This window comes from Empidonax traillii, unplaced genomic scaffold, assembly GCF_003031625.1.
Source record: "Empidonax traillii isolate 1590-97213 ecotype Southwest subspecies unplaced genomic scaffold, ASM303162v1 scaffold370:size553598, whole genome shotgun sequence".
Classification (NCBI taxonomy): Eukaryota; Metazoa; Chordata; class Aves; order Passeriformes; family Tyrannidae; genus Empidonax; species Empidonax traillii.
The window spans coordinates 484,295-510,188 of NW_020955563.1; the positions used below are offsets into that span (position 1 = coordinate 484,295).

General features: G+C 40.2%; 1 protein-coding gene and 1 long non-coding RNA gene across 3 annotated transcripts in view; one reads left to right on the forward strand and one right to left on the reverse strand.

Moving 5' to 3' along the window:
- The window catches only part of SYNE3 (spectrin repeat containing nuclear envelope family member 3), a 57,220-nt gene that overhangs the window by 8,954 nt on the left and 22,372 nt on the right, over positions 1 to 25,894 (reverse strand). For both annotated transcript variants that reach the window (XM_027892806.1, XM_027892807.1), the window contains exons 3-17: positions 23,314 to 23,486; positions 22,575 to 22,884; positions 17,667 to 17,828; positions 16,579 to 16,923; positions 15,318 to 15,454; positions 13,227 to 13,374; positions 12,268 to 12,450; positions 11,862 to 12,005; positions 10,773 to 10,907; positions 9,641 to 9,802; positions 8,756 to 8,919; positions 7,705 to 7,831; positions 7,375 to 7,530; positions 6,554 to 6,703; positions 5,268 to 5,306 (exon numbers count right to left, since the gene is read on the reverse strand). In XM_027892806.1, the coding sequence (XP_027748607.1) occupies positions 5,268 to 5,306; positions 6,554 to 6,703; positions 7,375 to 7,530; positions 7,705 to 7,831; positions 8,756 to 8,919; positions 9,641 to 9,802; positions 10,773 to 10,907; positions 11,862 to 12,005; positions 12,268 to 12,450; positions 13,227 to 13,374; positions 15,318 to 15,454; positions 16,579 to 16,923; positions 17,667 to 17,828; positions 22,575 to 22,884; positions 23,314 to 23,486 (2,535 nt within the window). The remainder of the gene's footprint in view (positions 1 to 5,267; positions 5,307 to 6,553; positions 6,704 to 7,374; positions 7,531 to 7,704; positions 7,832 to 8,755; positions 8,920 to 9,640; positions 9,803 to 10,772; positions 10,908 to 11,861; positions 12,006 to 12,267; positions 12,451 to 13,226; positions 13,375 to 15,317; positions 15,455 to 16,578; positions 16,924 to 17,666; positions 17,829 to 22,574; positions 22,885 to 23,313; positions 23,487 to 25,894) is intronic.
- LOC114061895 lies at positions 161 to 15,629 on the forward strand. Its single transcript, XR_003572247.1, has 3 exons — positions 161 to 260; positions 13,775 to 13,780; positions 15,616 to 15,629. It is a non-coding gene; the product is annotated as an uncharacterized LOC114061895 (long non-coding RNA).

Sequence of the window (25,894 nt, forward strand, 5' to 3'; positions counted from 1 at the left end):
AAGGGTCATGGAGTCCAGCCCTTAGCCCTGCACAGAACCTTCCCCAAGAGTCACATCATGTGCCTGAAAGTATCCTTCAAACGCTTCCTGAACTCTGGTAGGCGTGGTGCTGTGACCACTTCCCTGGGGAGCCCATTCCAGTATCCAACCACCTGCTGGGTGACAAACTCCTCTTTCTAATATCCAACCCAAACCTCCCCTGACAAAACTTCAGGCCGTTCCCTGTGGTCCTGTCACTGGTCACCACAGAAAAGAGATCAGTGTCTGACTCTGCTTTTCCCCTCATGAGGAAGTTATGACTGCAGTGAGGTCTCCCCTCAGTCTTCTCCAGGCTGAACAGACCAAGTGCCCTCAGCCACTCCTCACATGGCTTCTCCTCAAGGCCCTTCACCATTTTTGTTGCCTTCCTTTGGACACTCTCTAATAGCTTAATATCTTTCTTATATTGTGGCACCCAAACCTGCACTCAATATTCAAGGTGAGGCTGCCCCAGTGCAGAGCAGAGCGGGACAATCCCCTCCCGTGACCACCTGGCGATGCTTTGCCTGATGCCCCCTAGGACACGGTTGGCCCTCTTGGCTGCCAGGGCACTGCTGACTCACATTAAACTTGCCATTGCCCAGGACCCCCACAGCACTGCTGTGTGTATTAAGGGCAATGCTGTACTACTGTTAGGAGAGTTTTCAGCAGCTGGTAGCTGGATGACATTTTAGTCAGTGTATCTGAAATTTAGTAGGAGACTTCAGGTTTCTGCAAGTCTTCAGGAAGGCAGAGAAGTAAAGCAACTTCTCCCAATTTCCAGCTTCCACTCATCCTTGCAAGCCGAAATAAAACTAACTAAAATGAGCGTAGAAAGAACAAAAATTGAAACAAAGACAAAATGTTCTGGAACTTGTAGAAGAAGTTACTGATATCAAAAGCTAGTTCACGATGTCAACAATGTATGTTTCCAGCTGCTTTACCATTGACTTCTCTCAAGTCAAGATCACTTTTCTTGAATTTCAGCAGTCATACATAATTTGAATAACGTTTGCATTTTATTTAAATAATTCAAAAATGTGATGGCTTACTTTTCAAAAACTAATACAATTTGAGGTAACAATTTGAAGAGTTTTTCTGACTATGCTTTTTAAAGTAGTGTTAAAAACATTTTTCAGGAAGATACTGAAAACTGGTTGCATTATGCTATTGCTCAGCAAATCTCTCTCTCTCTTGTTACCTTTCAGTTAGGAGGTAAAATTACATCTGCTGAGAAGACCATTCTGAGCTATCTCCTTGGTGAAAATCTGCAAATACTTCACAACATGGCAGGCCGCAAAAAGACACACCTCTAAAAAGAGAGTAAGAACCAGGTGTCCTGGGAAGCAAGATGTCTTCACCACCATGCACCGTCACTACTGCAGAGAGAGAGCATTGGCAAGGTACAGATGTGGCAGGAACAGACAAACAACAAAAAGCCCCTAACATTTGGGAATACTGTAATGTAAGTTGGTAAACAACTGAAACCTACAGAAATAAGAGCAGACAGGCAGGGAGTCTCACAGGTGCAGTAACATGAAGGGAAGCTTGTGAGTCTGCTGGAAAAAGGACGGTATGCTGCTGCCTGGCTCAGCATACTTAGGAGTGGGTGAGTCAGGAAGAGGCAGTCAGGATTTTCAGGGATTTTTTTTTTTTAAACTAAATTTCCTTCCAAACAAACATCACTGTTGAGAGAAAATAAGTCTACCTGCTAATTTTTAGCACTAAGATACCCTTCATACTGTGTTTAGGTCATGGTATAATTCCTAAAAAAGGCAAGCACAGACTTATAGGCTCAGAGATGAAAAAAAAAAAAAAGATATTATCTGTACCTATAAAACAGGTCTTGAAAACTGAGGGAAAGATACCTTTTAATGTCTTTTTAATTTTAATGAGAATGTAATTGCACAGATTTCAAGTAGCTAACACCCAGCAGGACTTCAGGAAAACAAATGGGTCACACTTTAATAGAGAGGCACTACTAACACAGGCACTAACTCACCATGCTGTGCTTTTCTGTAGTGTGACTCTGCCATGAGGAACTCCTGTCATATTTGCACTTGAGCCGAGCAGAGCACATTAGTGTGTTCTTCCTGGCAAGCTGTGGCAGCTCTTACTTCGCACAGTTTCCTGAATGACTGCATTAATTTGATTGACTCCAGATCAATGGTGTCTCTAAACAAGATTAAATTACACGTTCCTTCTGTCTGTATGTTATAGGAGATTACTCTTAGCAGAATCTCAAAGGAAGCAATTAGCTGACCACTGATGTAATGAATTCTAATTATTTTGTTTGTACAAACAATAAAGCCAGATTGTTTGTTTAGCAAGGAAGGGTAATTACCCTGAGCACTCAGGAAAATAAATCAAACAGTGCTACCTAGACCTGTAAATAATGAGGCTTTGACTTCCTATTTATGCTAAAAATGCTCGTGGAGTATTTTCAGGTAGCTGGGAGCCAACCTTTGAAAGTAACATTTATCATAGTTATTATTGAGCACTTGCTTGATTATGTTCCTGAGTGTGCTAGGTACCCTGCAGAAATATCCATCTACATTGCCCTGTCACTGGCACCTGCTAAAAATTCACTGCAGCCAGTGCAATTTCCTGCAAATGTTTTTTATTAATCAACAAGAAGCTGCTCACATCGCAATCATTAGCCTGTACTGCTCCTAAGGGCACCAGTGGCTGGGGGCATGTCCTCAGCAATGGATGAATGATCAGGAAAAAAGCACATTATTATACATGGAACAGGCCCTATTCTGCCACATAGGCTAGAAATGGAATAAAATTGGAACTCAGTGGAATAAGACTGGTTGCAACTGAGTCTTCTGCTTCTCCAGACTGATCTGCTGCTGCTGCAAAATATTCACAGCTCAAACAGGAGAGATGAGCAGAGTCACTGGTGATCTTGTGTTGCAAAAAGCAGAGATCAGTCCAGAACCAACCTGAAATTCTGACACTTCTACTGATTTTGTGTGGCTCAAAAGCACGAAGGAGCTGACAAATTAGAGACAACCTGATCTTATTGCATGCAAACTCATTGGATGTTGCAAGTACAGTGATGCAGCCCCAACCATGTGCAGTTTCTGCAAATAGTAACTCTGAGATCAGCTGTTTTCTCAGGGTAGTTGGTTTCTTTCACCATGGCTTTGAAAGGATATTCATGAATACAAAAATATTTTGCCTAAACTTGCTTTCATTTCTAGTTACACTTTAGGTGTTAAATCTGAATTTAAAGTGAAGTGCAAAGCCATGAATTCTGCAGTTGGCTTGCTTTTCCTTTTCTCTTAGCCCAAACAGTGATGCACCCAAAAGGAATCAACATTATTTTCTGGCTCTCCTAAGTGGTGCTCAACAATCTTAGGGCAACACAAGCTCACATCCTGATAAAACCCTTAGCCTGAATGAAAGAGAAAAAGAAATAGACACCTCTGCTTACAGCACTTTGTAGTGACACTGTTTAAACACTGAATAAAAGCTCTGAAGTCAGCAAAATCTCCCTGAAGTGATCAGGGTCTAAGTTAGTGCAACATCTGTGCAGGCTGAAGGGAAACTGCAAATCATTGTTGGTGCAGTGGGAGCCATTTCCCCCACGCTTATGAGGTATTTCAGTTCTTCATTCCTTCCCACTCTGAGCTGTTTCTCTTTGTTTGTGTTCAGTAGCTACTAAAAACTCACAGAATGTTTTTTTTGTGCTCTTGCTGTAGGACTAATTGACAAACGTTTGCTGCCTGACATTATGTTACTGCAGTATCCTTGAAAAATTAACTGAAGACTTAAGTCTAATTTAGAGAATTTAAGGACGAATAAATGCCATGTATCCGGAGGCAGGTGAGGCGGATGAATTAAAAAATGGCATTCAACTGTAGTGGAGATGTGCTTATGCCTAAAGCTTTTGGTTTGTTTTTCACTATAACCAAGTTGATTCAACCAAATAATATGAAATGAGAATTCCTTGGTCAGTCTTCTGGAATATCCCTTTAGACCTCTTCTAGGGAAAAGCTGCACTACTCAATGGTTGGCTGCCTCTACACCAAGTATTAAAGTGTCATATTGTCTTTCCAGCCTGAAAAATTCTAGTGACCTTCCTGAGTGAAACAATTAATGCTGAGACAGACAGGCAAGAACAGAAACTCTTTGGGGGTTTTCAGGAAGGCTGAACTGAGGCCAAAACTATTCAGGAAACATGTGAAAATTACCTTAAAACTGCTCAGTATTTTGCTGGGGAAAAATACTGGAGATGCTACTCCACATTTGAGTATCAGAGGAATATCTCATCTGAATGAAGAAAACCTTGCTTTCTGGCCATCACTAGAATGTACTGTATTTCACCCTTTAAATATTGGTCTCTTCTAAAGAGATGTTGCAACAGGAGAAATTAAGGGTTTGATTTAGCTTAAAATGACAATGTGATTATGTTTCTGTGACACATTATTCATTCAATCTACTTCATGTTGGGTAAATAAAACCTTATTCTATTCCTTCCAAAAACAAATGGAAAGTGAGATGACAGTACAAAGTAGAACCTAACAGCATCTGTAAACAAAGCAAATTGTGAGAGAGAGAAAGGCTCCGTTCAACACTGAGTTCAACAGAAAAACTTGCTGACTTTTTGAAAATGGGATCAGAAGTGCTGCTTGGTTTAATAAGAAACTGGCAGTGGTTTGCTTTCTTTAAGTTTCTCCTTATCATTTCCTGTACTGCTTCTGTTTCTTATGTCATCACTTTGAAAAGAAAATCCTTCACAGGAGGAATTCTACTGCTTAGAATAAGGATTTAGTCCAATAACGTTAGACAAATCTCTTGCTTTTCTCTGGTTTTCTGCATTAGAAAAAAGGTGGGCTGAATGATGCAAAGCATTTTTTTCACAAGTGTCTAAAGAATTAAGAGTACAATTTTCAAAATTATTTTAGGCACTTATCCCTTAAATCCTTCAGAGAGATATTTAGGTTCTTCCTTAGTCTGTTTTGAAAAATGACTTAAGTTCATATAGCATGTAGATATAAAAGAATTGAGTTCCCTTCTCTACCAGGAGATGGATATTTAGCTTCAAGAGACACAGTAAGCACAGCTCAAGAGCAAAAACTCTAATATCTTTCCTCTTAAAATCTGGAGAAAATGAATAACTGTTTTAAGAGTGGCTCTTCATAAGCAAATTAATCTCAAAAATCTTTAGAAAACTTTAAAGTAATTTTCTGCAAAACATCTGATTGAACATTTTAGCTAATGATAGGAAAGTGTCATACCTTTCTGAATCTGTCTGGTTCTTCCCAAGATCCAAGAATCTGTTTAAAAGAAAAAAAGAAAAGAAAAGAAAAAAAAAGAAGCATAAATTTAAGATCCCAGTGGAGCCTATAAATGAGTATTCACCTCACAGGGGATGTTTCTTTCGAGTTTATGTTCACCTGGATAGAGTGAACCAGCAGGAGATTTTTTTAATGAGCTTTTTAACACACCTTAGGCAGAGAGATGACATGTTTTGAGGTTCTTGACTATTTGAATCCGATGAGCAGTTCTTCCAGCAATTGCTTTGACTTTACTGACACCTATTGACCACATTTATGCTCACAGAAGGTTGTGGTTAAGGAAGTGTAAGTCATTACAATCAATGCCAAACGATTTTTAGAAATATACTTTTTATTGACAGAGGTTGTGTTTACCTTCCAAGCAGTTCAAAGGATTTGTGTTCTAAATAATCTCTGGATTTGAAGACAGGGTTTCCCAAGGCAGACATTTTTCAAATGCCTCAGATTTTAGGTGTTTGAGTTCGGATACCTTTCAAAGCGCTTGCATACAGAAAGTATGCAAACCTGTAAATTCTAATCCTCTGATTATGGTAGTTTGAAGTTGAGCACAAAATGTGAGTAGTTAAGCTAGAAAAGTATTAATTAATAATTATATGTGTTCATGCTAAGAATATGGGAATACCTTTAGCATACCCTGGAACATCTTATGTATGGGTATGAATTCTGCTATACTTAGCAATTCTTTTATATAAGAACTCGGTAATTTCTTTAATAATTTGTTTCTTGCACTTAAGTACCTCCTCTTTATTTCATTCCAAATCATTAACCCATAAAGACAGTTTCAAAAAGGACTAGGTCCCTCTGTGCACAGTTACTCTGAGTTAGTGACTATTCTGATCAGTCTCACAGCAGGAGACACAAATAATGAACAGCAAATATATTCTTACTGCAGGAACTGTCAAAACAAAAAATCAATAGAGAATGTTGTGTGGAGAAAGGGCAAAAAAATAGAAATTCATGTGCCTAGAACTAGGCATATATCCAATCTATTCCCACACACAAACACCTCTCAGTCCCAAACTTCATCCTTCTTTGACAACAGCCAGTTGTCATTCTGTTTTGAACCTTCCATTTTGAGAAATATTTTGAGCATTGTTTACAAAGGGAAAAAGCACACAACTCCTTTAATTAATTAACATGTGTAATATTGAATTAAGACTAGCAACATGAAGCAACATGAAAGAGTAATGGCAGAGGTTACCAGTGAATTGTAAGTTGTCACCTACCGGCAAACTCATGGACTCTTTCAGTTTAGATTTGTAGAGCATCCATCGGTAACGCAGGTCCTCCAGATCTTCAGAATCTCCAATGACAGAATGAAGGTGAAGAAGATCCTCAAATTGACGCTGACCATCAGGCACACGAGACTGCAGCTCCTGCAGGCAAAGACAAGGTCAGCAGCAACTCAGAATTATAGAAGGCCCCAGTTTTTAAACTAGCATTCCAAAAACCAGTGGTACTAAATCAAACTACTGGGTACTCTGGAATAGCACATTTATTTTTGTTATTGCTTTTTTGGTCTGAAATGATATCAAAGATTAATCTGCAGGACTCCTGTAGCCTTGGATATTTCTGTTTATTATATTTCTTACAGCTTCCATTGCCATTGCATCTGGTCATACTCAGAGTGAGGCCAAATACCAGACACTGATTTTAATCAGCTTCTTTTAATGAACACCTTTAGCATCCCACACTGGAAATTTCCAGTCCAACAGCTAGATGCCAGGTGCTCCCTTGCCTTCTAACACTCTGGCTCTGGCAGACCTTTCTTAGTAGAAGTAATGAAATTTGTCTTATGTTTCTGAGCTTCATCTACTCTTGAGTCTTCTAAAGCAGAGAGTAGAGTGTCTGAATTTTTTGTCTGTTTGTTCTTTGGGGATTTTTTAGGTGTTTGGGGTGGGGGTGGGTGGGTTGTTCCCTAGTTGGTGAAGTGGTTTGGGGTTTTTTTGGTTGTTGTTGTTTGGGTTTGGTTGTTGGTTTTTTTAATTCTGAAAGAACTTGCACCTATTGCAATCTTTGTCTCCCTCTTCACCCCCTGAAAACTAACCTCAAGTTTTCTCTGATGTGCCTTAATTTCCTCTGTGGAAGACGGAGTCCCATCAAGAATTTTGGTCAGTTCAGTGTTTTCTCCTTGTAGCCACTCTTCGAAGTTGTGTAGGAGCTTCAAGTGGCTGCTTGTGTTTTGCCTTTCTCCCATCTTCTCCTAGGTTACAGAACAACAGCAAAAAACCCCCTTTACCATTATGTCAGATGTTTCCTCTGAAGGCCTGATTGCAACATCTTAACCTCCAACTTTGTAACCCATAATATCAGCTGAAGGCAATAAAATTGTTCTTGCAAAGCTGATATGAAGGCAGATACAGAGTCCCCATCTCACCTGCTTATGGTTGGGATCTACATCTAAAAGACGGAAGGCAGGTCTAGACATCCATCTGCTGTCCATAAGTGCTCTTTTCTTCTTCTTATCAGCCACTGGTCTATCTAACTGCCATTTTTTGAGAAGACTTAAAAACACAAAACCAGAGACATCAGTGCAGTTGAACATCTAATGATAAGACATTCATATTTTGACTGGGGCTATGGAGGACAGCTCTGGTGAAACAGCACTATTGTTATTATTATACTGTTATTACTTTTACTATAACTATTACTATTACAGTTATTCCCAACATCTTTTGAGCAAAATAAGAGCGAGACAGGAGTGTCTCAAAGCAGCATTTCTAATTCTAACATTTCTAACTGTATTGTTTTGTTTTCTTTTATTCAGGGGAATAAAAGTATTACCACGACAAATACATCTTCCTTTCTAGAAACAGGACGCACTACAATCAAGCCTTCCTCAATTTAGTAATTTCAATTTATGCCTATTTTGGCACTATATACAAATATAATTACACATGCAGCACAGTAGTAAATTTTAATACAGATTAGCAAATATGAGCAGTAGTTTGACACTGCACAGTGGAGGCAAAACAAATTAAGTCTTCATTTCCCAGATAAGAGAAGATTTTAGCTCTGCTTATACTTCTCCAGGTTTGCAAAAGGCACAAGTCCCACTGAAGATACACCCTCCTTGAAGGTATCTCAAGATCAGAAAGCAAGGAGAACAGGAGGTGAGACAGAAGTCACTTAGTCTATGCCTGATTTCCTCCAACACAGATGAGCCAGGGGTGAGCCAGGTCCTACTCCAAGCATGAGATAAAGGCAGATTCAAAGACCCTGGTTTATGGATTCTCTAAAATAGTTTTCTTGAAAGTAATGATTTTCAGTTTACAAACTATTAAATAAAATCCCATCCTGCTTCTAGCATTGTAACATGGCTGTTCACTTTAACAGCATAAAGCATAAGGCATCAAGTGTATCTGGTCATGTAGCAGTAAAGAGCATCCTGTGGAAGGGACATGAGAAAGATCTACACGAACACTTACCCAGTTGCCATCTCCTTAAGTGATTTCCATGACTCCTTCAGCTGATCCAGCTCTGCCTGGACATGGGCAGTCTCCTCTGGAGAAGAATTCTCCATGACCAGCTGGCCATGAGCTTCCACAAGGTGCAGCTGGATCTCCTTATCTGGAAACTCAGCTAGCCATCTCTGAAACGCACAGCCTTACAATTACTTCTAGGTATCCTGGGTAAAGCAGAGGCTATGTCAGACTGAAGGCCATGTTCAGTCCAGGACTATGCTGGTTCTGTTGGCACTAGCTAGAACATACCTAGCGGGAAAAAAAATATGCTGTGGATTCTTGGAAAGAGCCAGTGCAGGTCAAAAAGCTGATGGCAAAACTTAAAGGGTGCAAGTTGTCAGTGCACCTCCTTCTGTAACCTTCCCATGGGATCTTTTGGTTTCCCATAGGAAGGCAAAAGCTGCCAGCTGAAGTAACCTACCAGAGGGACTCTAGCACACAAAGTACTGCTATCCAGGGAAAAGCTGGCAGCTTTGGAACAGTTCAGTTCAACAAAGTCTAAGGCTAGCTAAAATAGCAGTAATATTCAATGCATCAATGCGTACATACAGGCAAAGGCAGGTGTTGTCCAGGGAGATCACCCTGACAGCTCTTTTTAAAACCACCTATCCTTTGATAATATTTTATCCATCTACACAGTATTAGCCATTTTTCATTGCTCTTGTCTTTTACCTAGCTCCACACCCCACAACAGAGGGCAAAGCAGAGAGGCAGCAGCAATCAATAGTTACCACAGGAGGAACAAACCATCATTACTCTCTAAACGAGGAAATCCTCACTAGAAAGCCCAACCCTTAATGTCTGAATGGTGCAAAGTTAATAATTAACAAATTAAGATGCCTCTCTCACCTCAAGGTCTTCTACCCTGCCCTCGATGTTCTGCTCTCCATCAGCATCCTGGTAGGAATCAATCTTCTCCGTGGTTACTGCGATCCATTGCTGGAGGTCCGACAGTTTGTCATTATATGCCCAGTGCTTCTGAACATGATCCTCACTCTGCTGTATCATCACCTATAAATTATAAAAATATGTCAGCAACTAAAGACAGACAAAAAGAAGAGTCTTTACTGGGTCTGACCCTATGATGGGCACAGAATCTCATGGGCAAAAAGGAAAAAAACAGCTGGTAATGAGAGATAAAAGCCTGTCCTTTGGCATCAGTGGTGTGGAAAACACCTTTCAAACTCCTGCAGGCCTGAATTCAACCACACGGGGGGGCATTAAGAACTACAATAGCTCCCTTCCTTCTCAGATGAAACAGAATAAAGAATATATGCATGTTTGGGTTTTTTGTACCCCAGTCAGTATCAAATACATCTTAGACTCCCTGAATCAGAAATGACTGCACAGCCTTTTCTGGCAAAAGGTCAGTTCAGTGATAAATAGGATTATTCGGATTGAAACTAGAATTCCACAGTGCATATTTGGGTAGCACTTTAACATATGTAATTTTATAGTGAATTGTATAGCTAAGGTAATTTAATAAGCTCTTATTCTGAGACTGCTTTAGAAGGTCAGTTTATAGCTATGTTTACAAGCTACAAATTGCCTCAGGACAATACAAGTGTTTATGCAATTGTAACACTTTTCTCTCATCAACTCTTAGGTTGCAAAGCTATAAAAAAATCAAACACTTTGGTACAAAACCCCTATCCAGGAATCTGTGCAGTACAAGCAACACCATGATAATATAACTATGAGGTCCTTTGGTTAGAAGTCTCAGGCCTGCTTCAGAAATAATTTATATAGCCATAAAATCTGTGTGCATGGTATTCTATCCCAAAGGCAAATCACACGACAGATAATCAGAGAATCCTGGAAGAGTTACCAAAGTCATAAGAATTCAGGGCCTTCTTCCCCTGAAATGAAAGTATCTGTCAGTCAAAGCATTTCATGTCCTATGCTCAAAGATTTTTTAAATATTTTAAAATAGTGGCAACTGACAACTCCTCAGGTAACTAAGAACTCTTGTTTATGTTACCTCCAGTGATCTTTTCAGGGCCTGAAAGTCAGATGAAAGTTGGTTCATTTCATGCCTGTGTGTGGTATTTGACTGAACAAGCTTCTCTACCTCTTCCATGTGAATCGCAAGTTCTGCCAAGTCATCTTGGATCATCTGCAGAGGAAAAGGCAGATTCTATATGGGTATTGCGCTAGATATGGCATGGACCTTCAAAACATAAGAACCACAAAACATACACTAAAGGTGGCTTCATTTGACAGTGTGAGGATAAAAAACCCCAGCAGCAATCACTGCAATTAAGAAAATTATTTGTTTTGATGTTAGTAAACGTTTCTCAAAAAAATGGTTGGATGTCCTTACATGTTTCCAGCAGATAATAAAGAAGTTGCTGAGAAGCTGCCAAAGGATACATAGTATAACCATCTAAGTACTACAAAGAGCCATGGTGATAACAGCCCTGGGGTCACCGAGGACGAAGTGGCACAGTATCGCTGGATCACCACAACTCACCGTGGCAGTCATACCCCCTCTCTCTTCCCCTCCTGCTCTTCTCTCCCCTCTCCCAGGTATGGAATCCCACTGCATGCCTTGAACTGGCTCTGCATCTTGGACCCTTCACTGAACCAGTTCAAAACACTAACCAAAAGGAAAATTATGATTTTTTTTGTTCTTATCTTGGCCAGATGAATCAGCCCATAAGTAAGTCCAGCATTTGTCAAAGCTGTGACAAGGTGAAGAGTGGTAAGGGGGTTGAAGCAAAAGGAGGTCGTACAATGGGAACTCTTTTGGAGGAAGTTAGATTGGTTCAAGTTATCTTGTGCAGTTTCACTCCCATTTTCTTTAGCAATAATACTAGCCCAAGAAAGTGTGCTACTAACAGCTTCCAGCTGCTTGTTCCTTCCCTCAAGTTCAGTTTGCCAATGCTTCGTCTACCTTGCTTTAATTTCATTTACACCATGATATAAACTGGACCAAATGAAATTATCTAGCACACAATCAATTGAAGTAACAGGTACTCAATTCCTAATGCTAATAAAATATGACAATATAAACAAAGAAGACTGCAATTAGTTGAGGATCACATAGAAAAACAATACTGTAATATACCTGGAGTCTCTGGAGTTGTGTCTTTTTACCCAAGAGGTCAGGTCGTGATTCCTTCTCTAGATCTAATTTGGCTTTGATGGCAGATAATTTCTTCTGCAAGGGTGCAAAACCAGCATCAAAGTTCTTATGCTGCAATATCAAATTCTAGATGGAGAAAGAAGAAAATAGATCCAGAATTCAACATATATCCCTTGGTGTTATCTTTTGTCAATGTCCACCTCATGTTGAGAACAAACACTAAGCTAACACTATGCAACAGACAACATATTTATTTGAATATTTGATCAACCTAGAAAAAGGGATTGGGCTGGCTAGTACTAAATTTATATCTGTAAAACTAGCTTAGTAAAGAATTGACCATTGTCTCTGTCACAGGCAAAGACAGTATATGGGTTTTGTAGTTCACCTGGAGTTTGCTCTTGCTTTGCAGCAGACTTTTGTGTAGAATTTCTCTCTCTTTTGAAGCTTCAGCTACTTCTTGAAGTAAAGACTCTGCTTTTTCCTCACCGAGGACATTGTTCAGCAAATCTTTCTTCAGCTGTAATGTCATGAACTTCTCCTTGAACTGGGAGCTTTCAGCTAGAGCAGCCTAAAGGAGAAAAATCCTTCTAGTGAAATCTTACCAAAAAAAAAAAAAAAAGAAACCAAAATAAAAACCATATAATCATTATTCTCACACAAGTCACACAACCAAAGCAGTATGACAAAGTCAAGTAAAAACAGCATGCTGGGCCAACAAGGGGTAACAGAAGGTACCTGGACAGTGCCCAGTTAAAGGAAAAGTCTTCCTGATAATGTTAGAGGCACCAGGGCTGCATCCATTTTGTGAACAGAAATAGAGGAAAGCTGTACTATGGAAAGAGTTGTCTGTGCAGAGGAGAGGCCTAAACAACCAACAGAAAGGACAGCTTGAATGCTCATCCTGAGGATAAATTCAATCCCTGTTCACAGACACATTTAGTCTGAAGATCACAGGGATGACAAAATAACAAACACACCTTGCTGGGCACATACAGAAATCGTGGATTATAATCCCATGACTATATCACTACACAGTTCTTAAGAGAGTCTACAGAGTTCCCATCTGGGGAGATCTGGCATAATGCTAAACAATATTGTCATCACTGTCAAAGATATCTAACCCTTTAATGCAGCCTACTCAGCTGACAAATCCAGATAAACAAATGTAGGGCAGAAAGTAAGACAATGTACTACAGCCAGGACTAAGTAAAGACCTCCATCTGTACTGTGGGTTTTCCTGCCATACTGGAAAGACCCTTCCAGCTGCAGTGACTGGCAGCTCTGTGCAGGCTTGGTCAAACACAAACCAAGTATCCTTTCTGAACTTAGTAACAGGTTTGCTACCTCAATGTGAGCCAGTGCTGGCTCTGGAGTCTCCAGGAGCATCTGGACCGATGGCTTCCACTGTTCAAAACTTTGCAGAGGATTTTGGAAGAGTCTTCTCAGTTGGGTTTCTGTATCAGTGCTCATTTTAGAAGTCTTGCCTTTTACACTGCAAGGATAAAGTGACAACCAAGAGAAGGATTATGAAGAAATCCAAGCCCAAACATCCTATTCACCAAGGCATAAATTAATACAATACTCAGGTGTAAACCATATCCAACACAAGCCTCAGTCTTTTTTAGTGTCTGAGCCTGGTGTTGCACATCAACAGCTGCTCTGTCAGTCAAAGGCATCTGACAAAACTTTATTTAGATACCATAAGACACATTTGTCTCTTGTGCAACTGTGTATCAGGAATTACACTTTGCCTTTCTAGTAGCCATCAGTCTACCCTTGTATATGATCCTTCTTGGCGGCTATCACCAGAGTGATGTAACAAATCATATTATTGGAGCAGTCTAACTTACTGAGGGAAGGAACAAGCTAAGAGTGTCAGAATGCAACTGCAGTTGCCTGTATTGTTTTACATATTACAGTGTCTTTGTTCCTTTAAAAAAATTACATTAAGAAGTCTTTGATCACCCTGTGTTACCCACAAAAATGTGAAAAATACATTTTTATTTCAGATACATTTTTTAAATTTTGCAGAACCACTTGAACTTATATTAATACATATAATACGTGATTCTGATTAAAGCTTTGTATTTATGAATATGTACCCACATACATGCACAGCTATATGAAGTGTGCGTATATATATTTAAAAAAAGTTAAAATCAGCAAGAATTCAATAAATATCCAGGCTTCTCTTATAAAGGCTTATCCAAGACAGTTGAGTAACAAGGCCCAGCAGTGACACACCCTGTGCAGCTGCCTCCTGTTTTTCTCAGCTTTCCTGACCTCCCAGTCTGCAGAATCCTGTCTGAAATGGCAAAACACAGCCCAAACTCTATATTCATATGGGAACAGTATCCTGCAAATTCACAAGACAGGCAGATGAGAGCAGTGCCAATCGGGATCAATACTGCCTTTCTATAAAAACAGAAACAAAAATCTTACCTGTGTCACTGGGACATGACGGAGCTAAACAAAGGCAAGATTGCAGAGGCCAAAAGCTCCGCAAATAGAAAGTCTCGACTTTACACGTCCTCTGCCATTTGCTCTGCTGCCCCTGCCAGGCTCAGTGTGAAGCTGCCAGACTTCCCAAAGAAGCTTTGGAGAGAAGCTGGCAAAAGAGCAGCTGCCATTTTCTACTAAGAGAAAAGTCCCCTGCCTTCTCTGCTCCTCTTTGCTAGTTTTTAAACTGAAATCCTTTCCCAAAATGACCTAGAACCCTTTCAGCAGGACAGCATACTGCGCACTGGACAGAGGGAAAAAAGCTTGGATACAGGAAAAGAACTGACCTTTTTTTTTTTCCCTTTAAAAAAAAAGATCCTTTCTTCTAGTTTGCAAATTTGCTGCAGCTTCTTTACTTCCTGATTCCAGGCAGCCTGGAAACGGAAACACTGAAGTCTGGGGAGAGGCTAAACTTGCAGAGTTTCCAACCCAAGGCAAGTTGAAAACAGGAACGTGCACATAAGCTGCCAGGAGAAGGAGAATAAACTCTGCCAAATAATTCCTAAGGCTGATGAGTCACCACAACAAACTCAACAAGGGAGGGCCATAATTCTTCTGAACCGCTTACTACCACAGCTCCTGTCCTGATTTTCTAGTTGCTGTCATGAAAGACAAGCAAAATACACAAATTATTATTATAAAATGCTAATAAGATCAAATTAGCTGCCAACAATCTAATTTTCTTCAAACCATACACAACTTTAATGATGCAAGATCACTGCTTGAAAATGACCAGCAGCCTACAGCTCCTAGCAAACGGCTGAAATTACAGCTTTACTGAAACACGGAGGCGGATGTAATTAGCGAAAGCTTTTCATTTCTACCCATCACGTACAACTGGATGGCATATCACTTTTTTCTTAGGCCCCTGTCAGTCCCTTCAATGTCTGAGAGAAGACTCCCCCCACTCCCCCCCATAATCAGACTTCCCAATACCTTTGATACTGCTGTATTGCAGAGACAACACTCTCAGCATGTGGCTGCACATCTTGGGAAAACCGTAGCAGTTCCTTAAGCTCAGCCTTCAGCCTCTCAACCTTCGACTCTTCTGCAGATAGAGCTGCTCTTGTTGCCTTAGTCATAAAAATAATGAACAAATTACACCTTTAGTGTCTGGCACACGAAATGAAGAAGTAAGGCTGTCTCTCAGGGTATGCACAAGTCCCCTTTCAGTGTTTTTTTTTCCTAGTGGTAAGGAATGTGTGGACTTTGCTAAGACAGAAAACATTATCAGGAACAGTTTTGTTCCAGCAGGCTCTCTCCTGTCCTCACACTGCCCAGACTCTGCATCTGATCTGCAGGGTTCACTGTTTAAACAGAGGGAATCACAAGCAGTTTCAGTTTGCTGACTGTAGTACATAACATGAGATGCATTTTTGGAGCAGTCTTAGCAGCATCTGTTTGCATGAACAGATTCTTCTGAAAGACTCACATATGCAGAATGTTAATTCTAGGGTGACTCAGGGAAACAAAACAGCTAAAACTCATGCAAATGGAGCTGGATTGAACTAGTCCAAATTTCGTGGATCCTTTTTGCATATACTTTTCCCAGCCAGTCCTGCTGAAATCTAGCCACACAAACAGCAATGAAAGGCATTTTGAGAACAGATAATAAATGCAAAACCACCCCTTGAGAGGAAATGACTTGTAAAGATTCTTATCTACTTTATGTGTGATGAATTTTTTTGCACTCATTTTTTGTGACAGATTGATTTTGGTGTAAATACTGGATTGTTGTAATCTTGGGACTTCTTAGTCATGATGATGTGTCTGCCAGTAAAGGAATACAGATACCCATCTTATATAGATGAAGGATATAATGTAGAAATGGTCTTATCAAATACCTGAGAAATGTTTTTATTTATGTCTGTGCATGTTTGTATGTATTTATATATACAGTGAGGCATTAATTTCCTTCTTTTTAAGTGGAACAAATTGTGTTGTTTGCTCTGTTTGCATATGGTCCCTTTGAACTCTAGACACAAACTCCAACACATCCTCCAACCCTGCTCCCTCTGTGCAGCATGAGATGCAGGATGATTCCACTGTTGTTAGTCATTTTCCTCAGTCTGTTTCATGAACACTCATACCCCTTCCTTATCACCTTTAACCAATGGGACAGGCACCTGTTGGATGTGACTGTAAATGCTCAGTCTACGGCTGCACTCGATCCTCTGTATGAGGGGTAACAACTTACATTGCATTTTCTCCACAGAGCTACAAGCTCATCTTCAGTCTTTTCCCCTTCCCCAGGGTCCAGGTCATTTTCTAGTCTCTGTAGATCTTTTCTCAGCTCCTGGATGTCTGCTTCTAATTGTCTGGCTTGGTACTCATAGGCACTTTCTGACTGCTGGATCTTGAGCAATCTCTCCTCCTCCTCACTACTTAGCACTTTCAACTTCTCCAAGGCTTTTCTTAGCTTTTCAAGTTCATCCTTCAATCTCGCGGCTCCGAGTGGAGAGGTATTCTCAATCACCTCTGCACACTGATTTTCAAGGTGCTTCCATTTCTTTCCACCACTCCTAATGTTTTTTGCAATTTCCTGCAAAAATAAGTTAAATAAAGATTATCTGCAGGAATGAGAAGTTAAGGAAAAAGGAAAGCAGTAGGAAAAAAGACCACCTCTCCTGGTTATATGTATTTTGTTCTTCACTTATTTCAAAACATATCTTTTTTCAAGTGACCAGAAGCCAAGACTGATCATTTGACTGACTTCCGAGTAATACTAACTGCCACGATTCTGAAAATATTGGCTTGATTTTCATAAATGCTTGTCACCTGAGGTCCCTGACAAAGAAAACAGGAGCTGCAGACACTAGAGAAATATTAATAGTTAGAATCTCAGAGATTTTTAAGCTAAATAGTTGAAGCAGTGGCACCAAAATAATGGATATTGTTCTCAAAACTGGTATTTTCATCATCAGCTCTAAACTCTCAAAACTTGTGAACTTTTAGGATCTATTTGAATCATGTTTACCAAATACTATTTATTTAAACAAGTTTAGAGGAAAATATTTTCAAAGAATCACATAACCGCAGGAGATCAGGCTTTAGGAAAAACCAAACAGACCAATTTGTGACTCATGCTACAGCTGGGAGAACCATATGTACTAAGAGTTTTAGGATCTGATACAACTCTTCTGCCCTAGCCCATGTTAAAATCACCATCTTATTTAGTTCATATAATTCTTTTCTCAAGTACACCCTTGTGCGGATCGAGCAACACATATAGGCATGAAAAACACACAATCCTAACTCCTTATTAGAGTTATATTGTTCAAGGACCTTCAGTGCCTTTAACTTGTCCTCTGTTGAAGACTTGTTTGCCTCTCCAACGCAGCAGTTTAATCTTTCTGTCACCCCATTCAGCCACGATTGAAACTGGTTGACATTGGCGCTGTACTGCTCATGTTCCTTGGTTATCGTTTCAAGCAGTTTCACTCTGTTCTGTAACAAGAGACATCAGAAGTGGTGAGGATAGTGCTTATCTGGCTCTTTTTCCTTTACATTGTAACCCAGAACTTATAAACAAGAGTCCCTTTCCCTGAGCCCCAATAACACTTGGCCTCCACAGGAGTTCAAAGTTCACCTCGAGAAACAGACTACAAAAATACGTAAGGGCTTGTCCCTATTTGTGTTGTGCTGCAGGCTCTCAATGTCTAGTCTCTGAGAAGACACACTGCGAGGTCCTCTCAAATGAATTTTTGGCCTCTCCTACCCAACATATCTTATTATCTCATTAGAGAAAGAGATGGAAGTTTGCTTCTGGTTTTTACTTTGGGAGACAAGCACTTGTATTTCCCTTGTTGGTTAAAAATAGAGATGAGCACACAACAGATTGAGATAGAGAGATTGTAATATGGGGTATGCAAATTATTTTAAAGTGTTCATTATTTAAACAGGCTGCATAGAAAATGACCATCACCTTCAATCATGTAGTCTAGGTACACTCACACTTACTCACTTAGCAGATTACAAACTACTCTGTAGTGGTATCACAGACTCTGGATACAAATTCAAGCCTGCGGAAAGCAGTTTTCATTTTCCAAGTTACTGCATGTGCACCCTATTATCAATAATTCCTGAATTTACAGGGGCCTGCACATCACAGGTTGCTCCCTGCTGATCCAGTCTGGCACTCCTCACAAGACAGGGTCATGTTTGCTCAGACTAGACTTGTTTGCCAGCTGAAGTTCAAGCCTTTTTGATTTTTGACATGAATCACAAGGAATCCTGCTCTGTTGTTTCACTAGTATAATATCCAACTTAAGTATTATTTTCTGGAAAATCGGACTGACTTTTTCTTGCCCTTCACCAGTTGGCATAGAGCGCAATTGAGCTACACCATGGGTACATTAGGAAAAAGAACTCTTTCCTTGTGCAATTCATTAGTGCCTGCAGCACCCTTGAAAAGGTTTGCTGTTGCAGACAATGGGACAAGTTTCATTTTGTGTAATATAGGACAAATCACTTGCCTCTGAGCAGAGCTTCCTCACAGCTGCCCTCCACAGAGAGGAGCAGAGTGACAGCTGCAATGGTGGGCAGAGCTGCAAAGTCCCCTCTGTATTTCCCTTGTCTCTGTGACGCTCTGGACATGTCCCCACACTTCTCAACCTGCCTGAGGTGGCAGTGAGCTATCACCACTGTCAGCCTATTTGCCAGCCAGGAAAACAGGAGGATGGCATAACCATCAGTCACCATAGGATCTCCCATGTGCTGGGGTTGTGGTCATTCTGGGACTTTGCTGTTCACCTTTAGGAGGGGTTAAGCCCATGGTACAATACAAAGCCACCACTCTGCAGGTGGTACAACACTGGCGTGTTTTCTGTGCTGCCACTGCAGTCTCTGGTGACTTGTGCAAATGACAAGTAATTCCCCTAAAGTTCATTGACTCACTGTGTGACAAAAGAGTGATAGCTAAGGGACAACTGCTTCCCATGGGGGATGAAATGCTGCACCACCCATACAGGCAGAACTATGGCTAATTTGTTGCACTGATAGAAGCTCCAAAGGGTGTAAATCAGAATAACAAAGTGCACATATTAAGCTCAAAAATCTTATGCTAATACATAGGGGGGTTAAAAGGAAGTCAAAATGACCCACCCTTGGCCAAGGCTGTTCAGCCAAAACAAAGGAGTGCACAATTTGGGTGTGCTGCTGGTCCATGAGATCAAGGAATAGATGCCATGGATCTGGACAGACTACAAGTTGTCAGACAAAAGGCTTACAAAGAGGTGGCTGAGTCAGCCCCCCAAGAGGTTAAGCAGAAAAACTTTCCAATGATGGAAAATATGGTATCACTTGCTCCTATTAGGTTAGTTGTTCTGGGAGCAGGACTGGGAAACTCAACGTCCACATGCACTTGGTTAATGTGAGGAAACATTATGAAGGACATGGCCCTGGAAAGAGTGAAAGCATCGACAGGAAAAAAATGGTTTTACCATAGGCTGCAGAGAAAGAAATGTGTCTGAGCAGCATATGCCCAGCCCTGGGTACTCAAGGAAGGTGGATAAAGGCATAAGGAAACCCTCTCCCTTAAGATCCCCTTACAGTCAGCAAAAGCAAATAAGCCTTCTCCAGAAGGCAATCTAGACCACATAAAGGAAGTTCCTGTTTTAAACTCTGTGGTTTCTCAAGTAAAGTACAGAAAGCTCCTGTAGCCTTTCCTGGTGCTTTTAGTCTTAGCTCTAGAGTACCTGAGCAAACCCATTATAACTGTCTAGGTTTCAGTTAACAGAGACAACATGGGTTGAAATTAATTTGTTGTGCTCAGAAATATTTTATATATTTGCCTAAATATCAACATACTGTATATCAACTTTTCTTACCATCTTCAGACACCATTTACGCTAAAACCCACAATCATCTGTCTCTGCATATGGTAAATTACTGGGCAAGGGAAAGCACATAGGAAACGGCTTCCACATCTAAAAATATTCCCATCAATGCAGTTAAAAGAAAATATGTGCTTTTAAAATTTGGAAATGTTAAGAACACATGTTAGTACTAAGAAAAAAAAACCCAAAAACAAAAACCACACTCACCATTTGCTCATACCAGAGAAGCAATATCACAGACAAACCATTTAATAAACACCGACCAAAAGCCTGCCTTCTGATAGAGCTGGACAACTGCATAGGATCTAAAAATGTTCTTCAAACACAAGTGTAATCTACAAACACCAGTGAGCCTCCTCTGGGAGGCAGCTCAGGCATTCAGCTGGCATCTGCATCATGTGAGGGGCAGGGGCAATCCCCTTACAACTCTGTATCTCTTTCATTCATTCTTCCCGCCTGTTAGAAGAGATGTCAGGGTTTCTCTAACTAGTGCTATACTTTCCAACATGATTCCCAAGGCACCTGTAACCTTGGCATTAGATAATGAACTCTGTCTTTACTTTGGTTGAAAAATCTAAGGCTTCACAACTCCCTTTTTTGTTCCATACCTTCTGAAAGAGGGATTTCTTAACTGGATTCTCTCACTCCATCCTTCTAGAAATGTGCTATTTATAACCAGTGCCAAAGAAAAGCTTTTTCTGGTGTCTCAGTTGGCTGGAAACATAGAGACATATTTTGTCTAACTACTATGAGCCACTTCCTGATCTCATTTACACCATCATTTATCCAAGTCAGTTAGAGAAATCACACTATGTAAAATGAGTCTCAGAAAGGTCAAATTCTGGCTTTGAGTATTCAAATTACGTGATTGAAGGAACAGCCTTATTAAATAATGACTGTCTCCTGCTTCAAAACCAAAGACAAATCTTGGTTAGGAGGGAGTGAATGAGAATTTTAAATGGAAATCCAGATTCACAACACCTAAATTCCCACAAACCTTCTTATTTGTAAAACCAGTTGCCTTGAAATCAAGATCGACCTTCAAAAATAAATAATCAATGTTGAGGCTAAAGTCTGTTGATGGCTTCTCTGTGGAAGCTGCAGTTACAGAACTTCAAAATATACTCTAGATTTTGGAGGGACATTAGCAGTAGTTCTACCTTTATGGCTAAAAAATATCTGAATTTCATGCTCAAAAAAGGTGCCAGCTCAGAATTTTTTTGTTATTTAGAGGTTTGGGGTATTTTTCATTAAAAATATCTGTATAGAAAAGGGGGAAATGGCATAAGTATCCCAGTGTTGTTCTTCCAGTGTGATCTTTAGTTAACTTTGTATGACAACACCCAGGGAGGGAAAGCATACACTGCTGTCAGGCTCCAGTTCTAGACTCAGGTGTAGGAATAAATAGAAGGCAGAATTATAACAGAGGCAGATAGCAGAACCAATGTAATGAAAACTATTTGTATATTTGCATCAGGTAACTCTAAACTATTAAACTCCTGGAAGCCACTGTGAGACAAAAAACAGGTTTTAATTTCTGTGTTTGAGATAGATGTGTCTACACATATATTTAAAATATACCTTTAAGTCTTTCTATTGATTCATTAGTAAGAAACTGAATTCCTCTATCCACCCACAGATGTCTGCCCCTTAGCCATACCACATGGTCTAGTCCTACCTTTAGCTGAGTTTTAGAAGTGAAAAGTATGAGCCTTTTCTGAAATCTTCACTCAAGAATAGGGTCAGAGGAAATCAGTGGTACTGAAAGATTAAGTAAGACAGCCTATCTAATGACTAATCAAACCGTAAGATTAGCACCAGGCAAGAACTAGTATCTGTGTGCCTGAAAATCCTTCAGATACTGGAAATGGCTAGCTGAGCAAAGCGTTGGGCCACAGCTGATTCCCAGCTCCATGTTTCCCAGTTCTGCAAGCAGGGAGTGCAGAAGCGTTACTTCTCCAACAAGGGTGTGTGTATGTAATATTCCTTGGCTCCAGGAATGGGTACTTTGCATCTGGTTATACAAAAATCACTAATGTGCTGAAAGATGAGGAACAATTCAAACTTTATACAGGACAGCCTAAAGCAACATCCACTAGGACACAGCAAGCATCTTGCAGTTACTGTCCAACATACTGTATGGCACTGTGTAAGAGCATCCCAATTAACAGCTCATCTTGGAACTTCACAACTGTTGCAAACAGTCAAGACTGAAAGAAGGGGAATCCTCAGCTTTGTTTCCTTTTGCTGTCCTACCAGGCACCATCACTGAAGGAGCAGATAGCAAACAACACTGTATGGTGAAATGTATGAATACTAGTACGATTTGAGCACCTCCCGCTCTTTGTAAGTGTACCTGAGCTTCTTGTCTGATTCCTTCATATTCCACTCTCATTTTCTTCTGAGCATCCTCATCAACACTGGGGTCACCTATCCTGCTGAACAAGGAAGCAGCTTCCTCTAGCAGCCTTTCCAGCAGGACTGACTGATTTAAGACATCATTCAGCAGAACCTGAGCATGGCTCAGCTGCCACTGCTTCTCCTTTAAGCCAAGCTGCAACTCAATGTCAGGTTCCAAGGTCACCCTCATGTTGTGAATCCATGTGTAAAACTCATCTTGGGCTTTCAGGTACTCGCTCCAGTGCAGCCAGACCCACTCAATACGGCTGTTGGGAGAGCAGGAGAGATGAGTTAGATCAAATGAAGATGGGAGCAGTGGAGACCAACAAGCTCGTAAGGCCTTCAAAGCAATGGACAAGGTTCTCAGTAATTTTAAGCTGCTCTGATTTCACAGGGTCTGGATTCACTTCCTAGGCCTTCCCTCCTCTGGGGAGGAAATACTTTATGCAAAGTCCCTGTGCCTGACCAAACTCATTAAACCAGACAATGAGGTGGCTGGGCCAGGCTGTGAAGGCAGAGCACTGAGGTCCCACTGACCCTCTCTCCCCACACAGTCCCAAAAATGTTCATGGGACTGGAATTATTAACAGGGATTTCTATCTACAATCCAGGCAGAAGAGAGAGGCAGGAAGTGTTTTAAGAAAGCATGGGATGAGACAACTGCCTCAGCACACCAAAGAGTACGTTCATCTTACCTGTGACAATGGGTAATGTATATGGCTGTCTCTTCCCACAAGGCTTTAATGTCTCTCAGTTTAGATAGTACCTCATGCTTCTTATCCTCACTGATGCTGCGAAGAGCAGCATCTGCCTTCACAAGAACCAAGTCCATTTTCAAGCTGCCTTCTGGTTCCAGTGCACGTATTTTCTACGAGAAAAACAAATGATAACTGAAAGCATGAAAAGAAAGCAAGCATAATTGATGAAATGTCAACTTTGGTTTTACCCAGGAATCATGAACTCATTGAATCATTTAGGTTGGAAAAGACCCTTAAGATCAATAAGTCCGATCGTTAACCTAACACTAGGGTGGGATGGAAATGTTTCTATACAACACTGACAATTAACACTTCTCACCTGACTCCCTGCTGCAAAGCTTCTCCTGAAAGAAAAATATCTGCTTTTCTTCAGACTTGTTTATTCTTAAACATTCTAAAGAACTGAATTTAAAGCCACAAAAGCAGATGAAAAGCATTTAAGTTAGCTAGAAAAAACAGATAATATTCTATGAAACGCCTGTGGCTGTGTTTCCACTGCTGTTATAAATTATAGCACTGTTGCCACATGGCCAGCTGTTCCTCCCCACCTGCCAAAGCACGTAGAGCCAATCTCCACAGGGTACACTGCAACATCTCAATTTTAAGGTCTAATATAAGAAATCATAAAGCATACTAAAAAGGCTTCCTAGTCCAAATAAAAGTTGGCTTAGAAAACAAGCCAGGAGAAATTAACTAGTGGAATTTTCTGTCTGCTACCAAGTTTTACTTTGACCCTAAATTGCTAAGTTACAAGTTGGTGAAAATGTGCATCTTGCACAAATAGGAATGCCAGGAACTGAAACTGAGTCATCTAATTTAAAGTAGACTGTCTTCCTCTATCCAGAAATGGAAAAAAATGAACAAGTTCTGTTCAATATAACAGATTAATTACGCTCTAATTTGGATGTCAGCTTTCAACATCACTTTATCCAAATTTCTGATACCATCAGATTAGCTTTTCTTGCTATTCTTCCATAAACTCCTGGAAAACTGCAGGCTTTTGAGTTTGAAGGAAAAGGCTTCTATAACAAAAACACTGAGAGTTTCAAAATCAGCAATTACTTCTGGAAAAATTAGACCTATGGGACTTGTTTAAAAAAAAATCATGTCAGTTATTGCAAAGGTGAGACCAAATAAAAGACCTTTGGATTTCCAGTCTCACATTCTGGGAAAAGACTGTTCTTTTGGCATGTACACAGCACACCTGCATGTGACGTACAAACAGGTGTTTGGACAAATTATCTACTATGAAAAGTGTGATTAATAGAATCCAGGAAAGCACGGCAAAGGGTAGAGCAAAGAAAAAAAAAAATACAAGCCAGAGCCATCATCCAGCAGGAAAAATTTAAGCATAAAGCTGTTTTCTAAGCCTGACATTTTTCAAGCAATAGAAAGCAAACAACAGCCAGAGAGAAAGCAGTATTTTTCTTTTTCAAATCTGTTTTCTCCATGATTGCTATCGTTGGCCAGCATTTGCATTAACAAATTAACTGAAAATAAACCACAGGAAGGAAGTATGAAAAAAACTGACAAGCCAGACGCAAAAAAGGAATTGAAAATTGATCACTGGGTTTGAAAACAGCCAATAGTGAAGCAGCAAGCACATCACGAGGACACACGAGCTGGAGAGGGAAGCCAAGCCCAGGAAGGAGGCAGAACGAAGGAGCAGGAGGTAGTTAAAGTACACACAGGATGAGAGAACAGACACTTTTTAACCTTTAGAATGATGGATTTCCAAAGTCTGAATTGAAAAAATCTCCTAACATGACTTTTTGCATGTTACAGATCTCCTCTAAAGCCCACAAAAGTCAGTGGGCTTTGGTTCTGGCCATATCAAATCACTACAAACCTCTAGACATTACTTCTTATTTCTGCGATGAATGCATCCCCCTTTTCCAAACTACCACTCTTCTACTCGAGCTCCTGTGTTTCTTGCCTGTTTTTTGAGACTACACATTACAGTTTCCCAAACAAAAGGAAAGGGTGAATACAACTTAAGGGCAGAAAAATAAAACTATAGACCCAGAGGAAATGCTTCAGATATTCATGACCGACATGCAAGTCTAGCTACCATCTACCACTCCATGAACAGCCTCTATAATACACCAGAGGCAAGATCCATCCTCCAGTAAACCACAGTTAAGTTAAAAGGCTGAAGACGTCACTGCACCATCATGTAAAGTACCTTGTCCTTCATGTATGCCTGCAGTTTTTTTTTAAATTATTTCACTTCAGAAGAGACAGGCCAAATATGAGCAGACACACACAAAAAAAAGAATTTTGGGTAAATAACAATGGGAAAGATTTTGCAATTTAAAGTACAGACTAGATGGAATTAAAGGTAATAAAGGTATAAAAATAGTTTCAGTGTTAATCACAGAAATATCACCACTCCCTTTAATCATGAATGGTAGAGATGGGACAAACAGGAGTGTTTCCTTCTCTGAGATTACAAGACCTAGATAACATCTAATGAAACTGAAGTTAATGAATGCAAAATCACAGTAAGAGAGCAGGC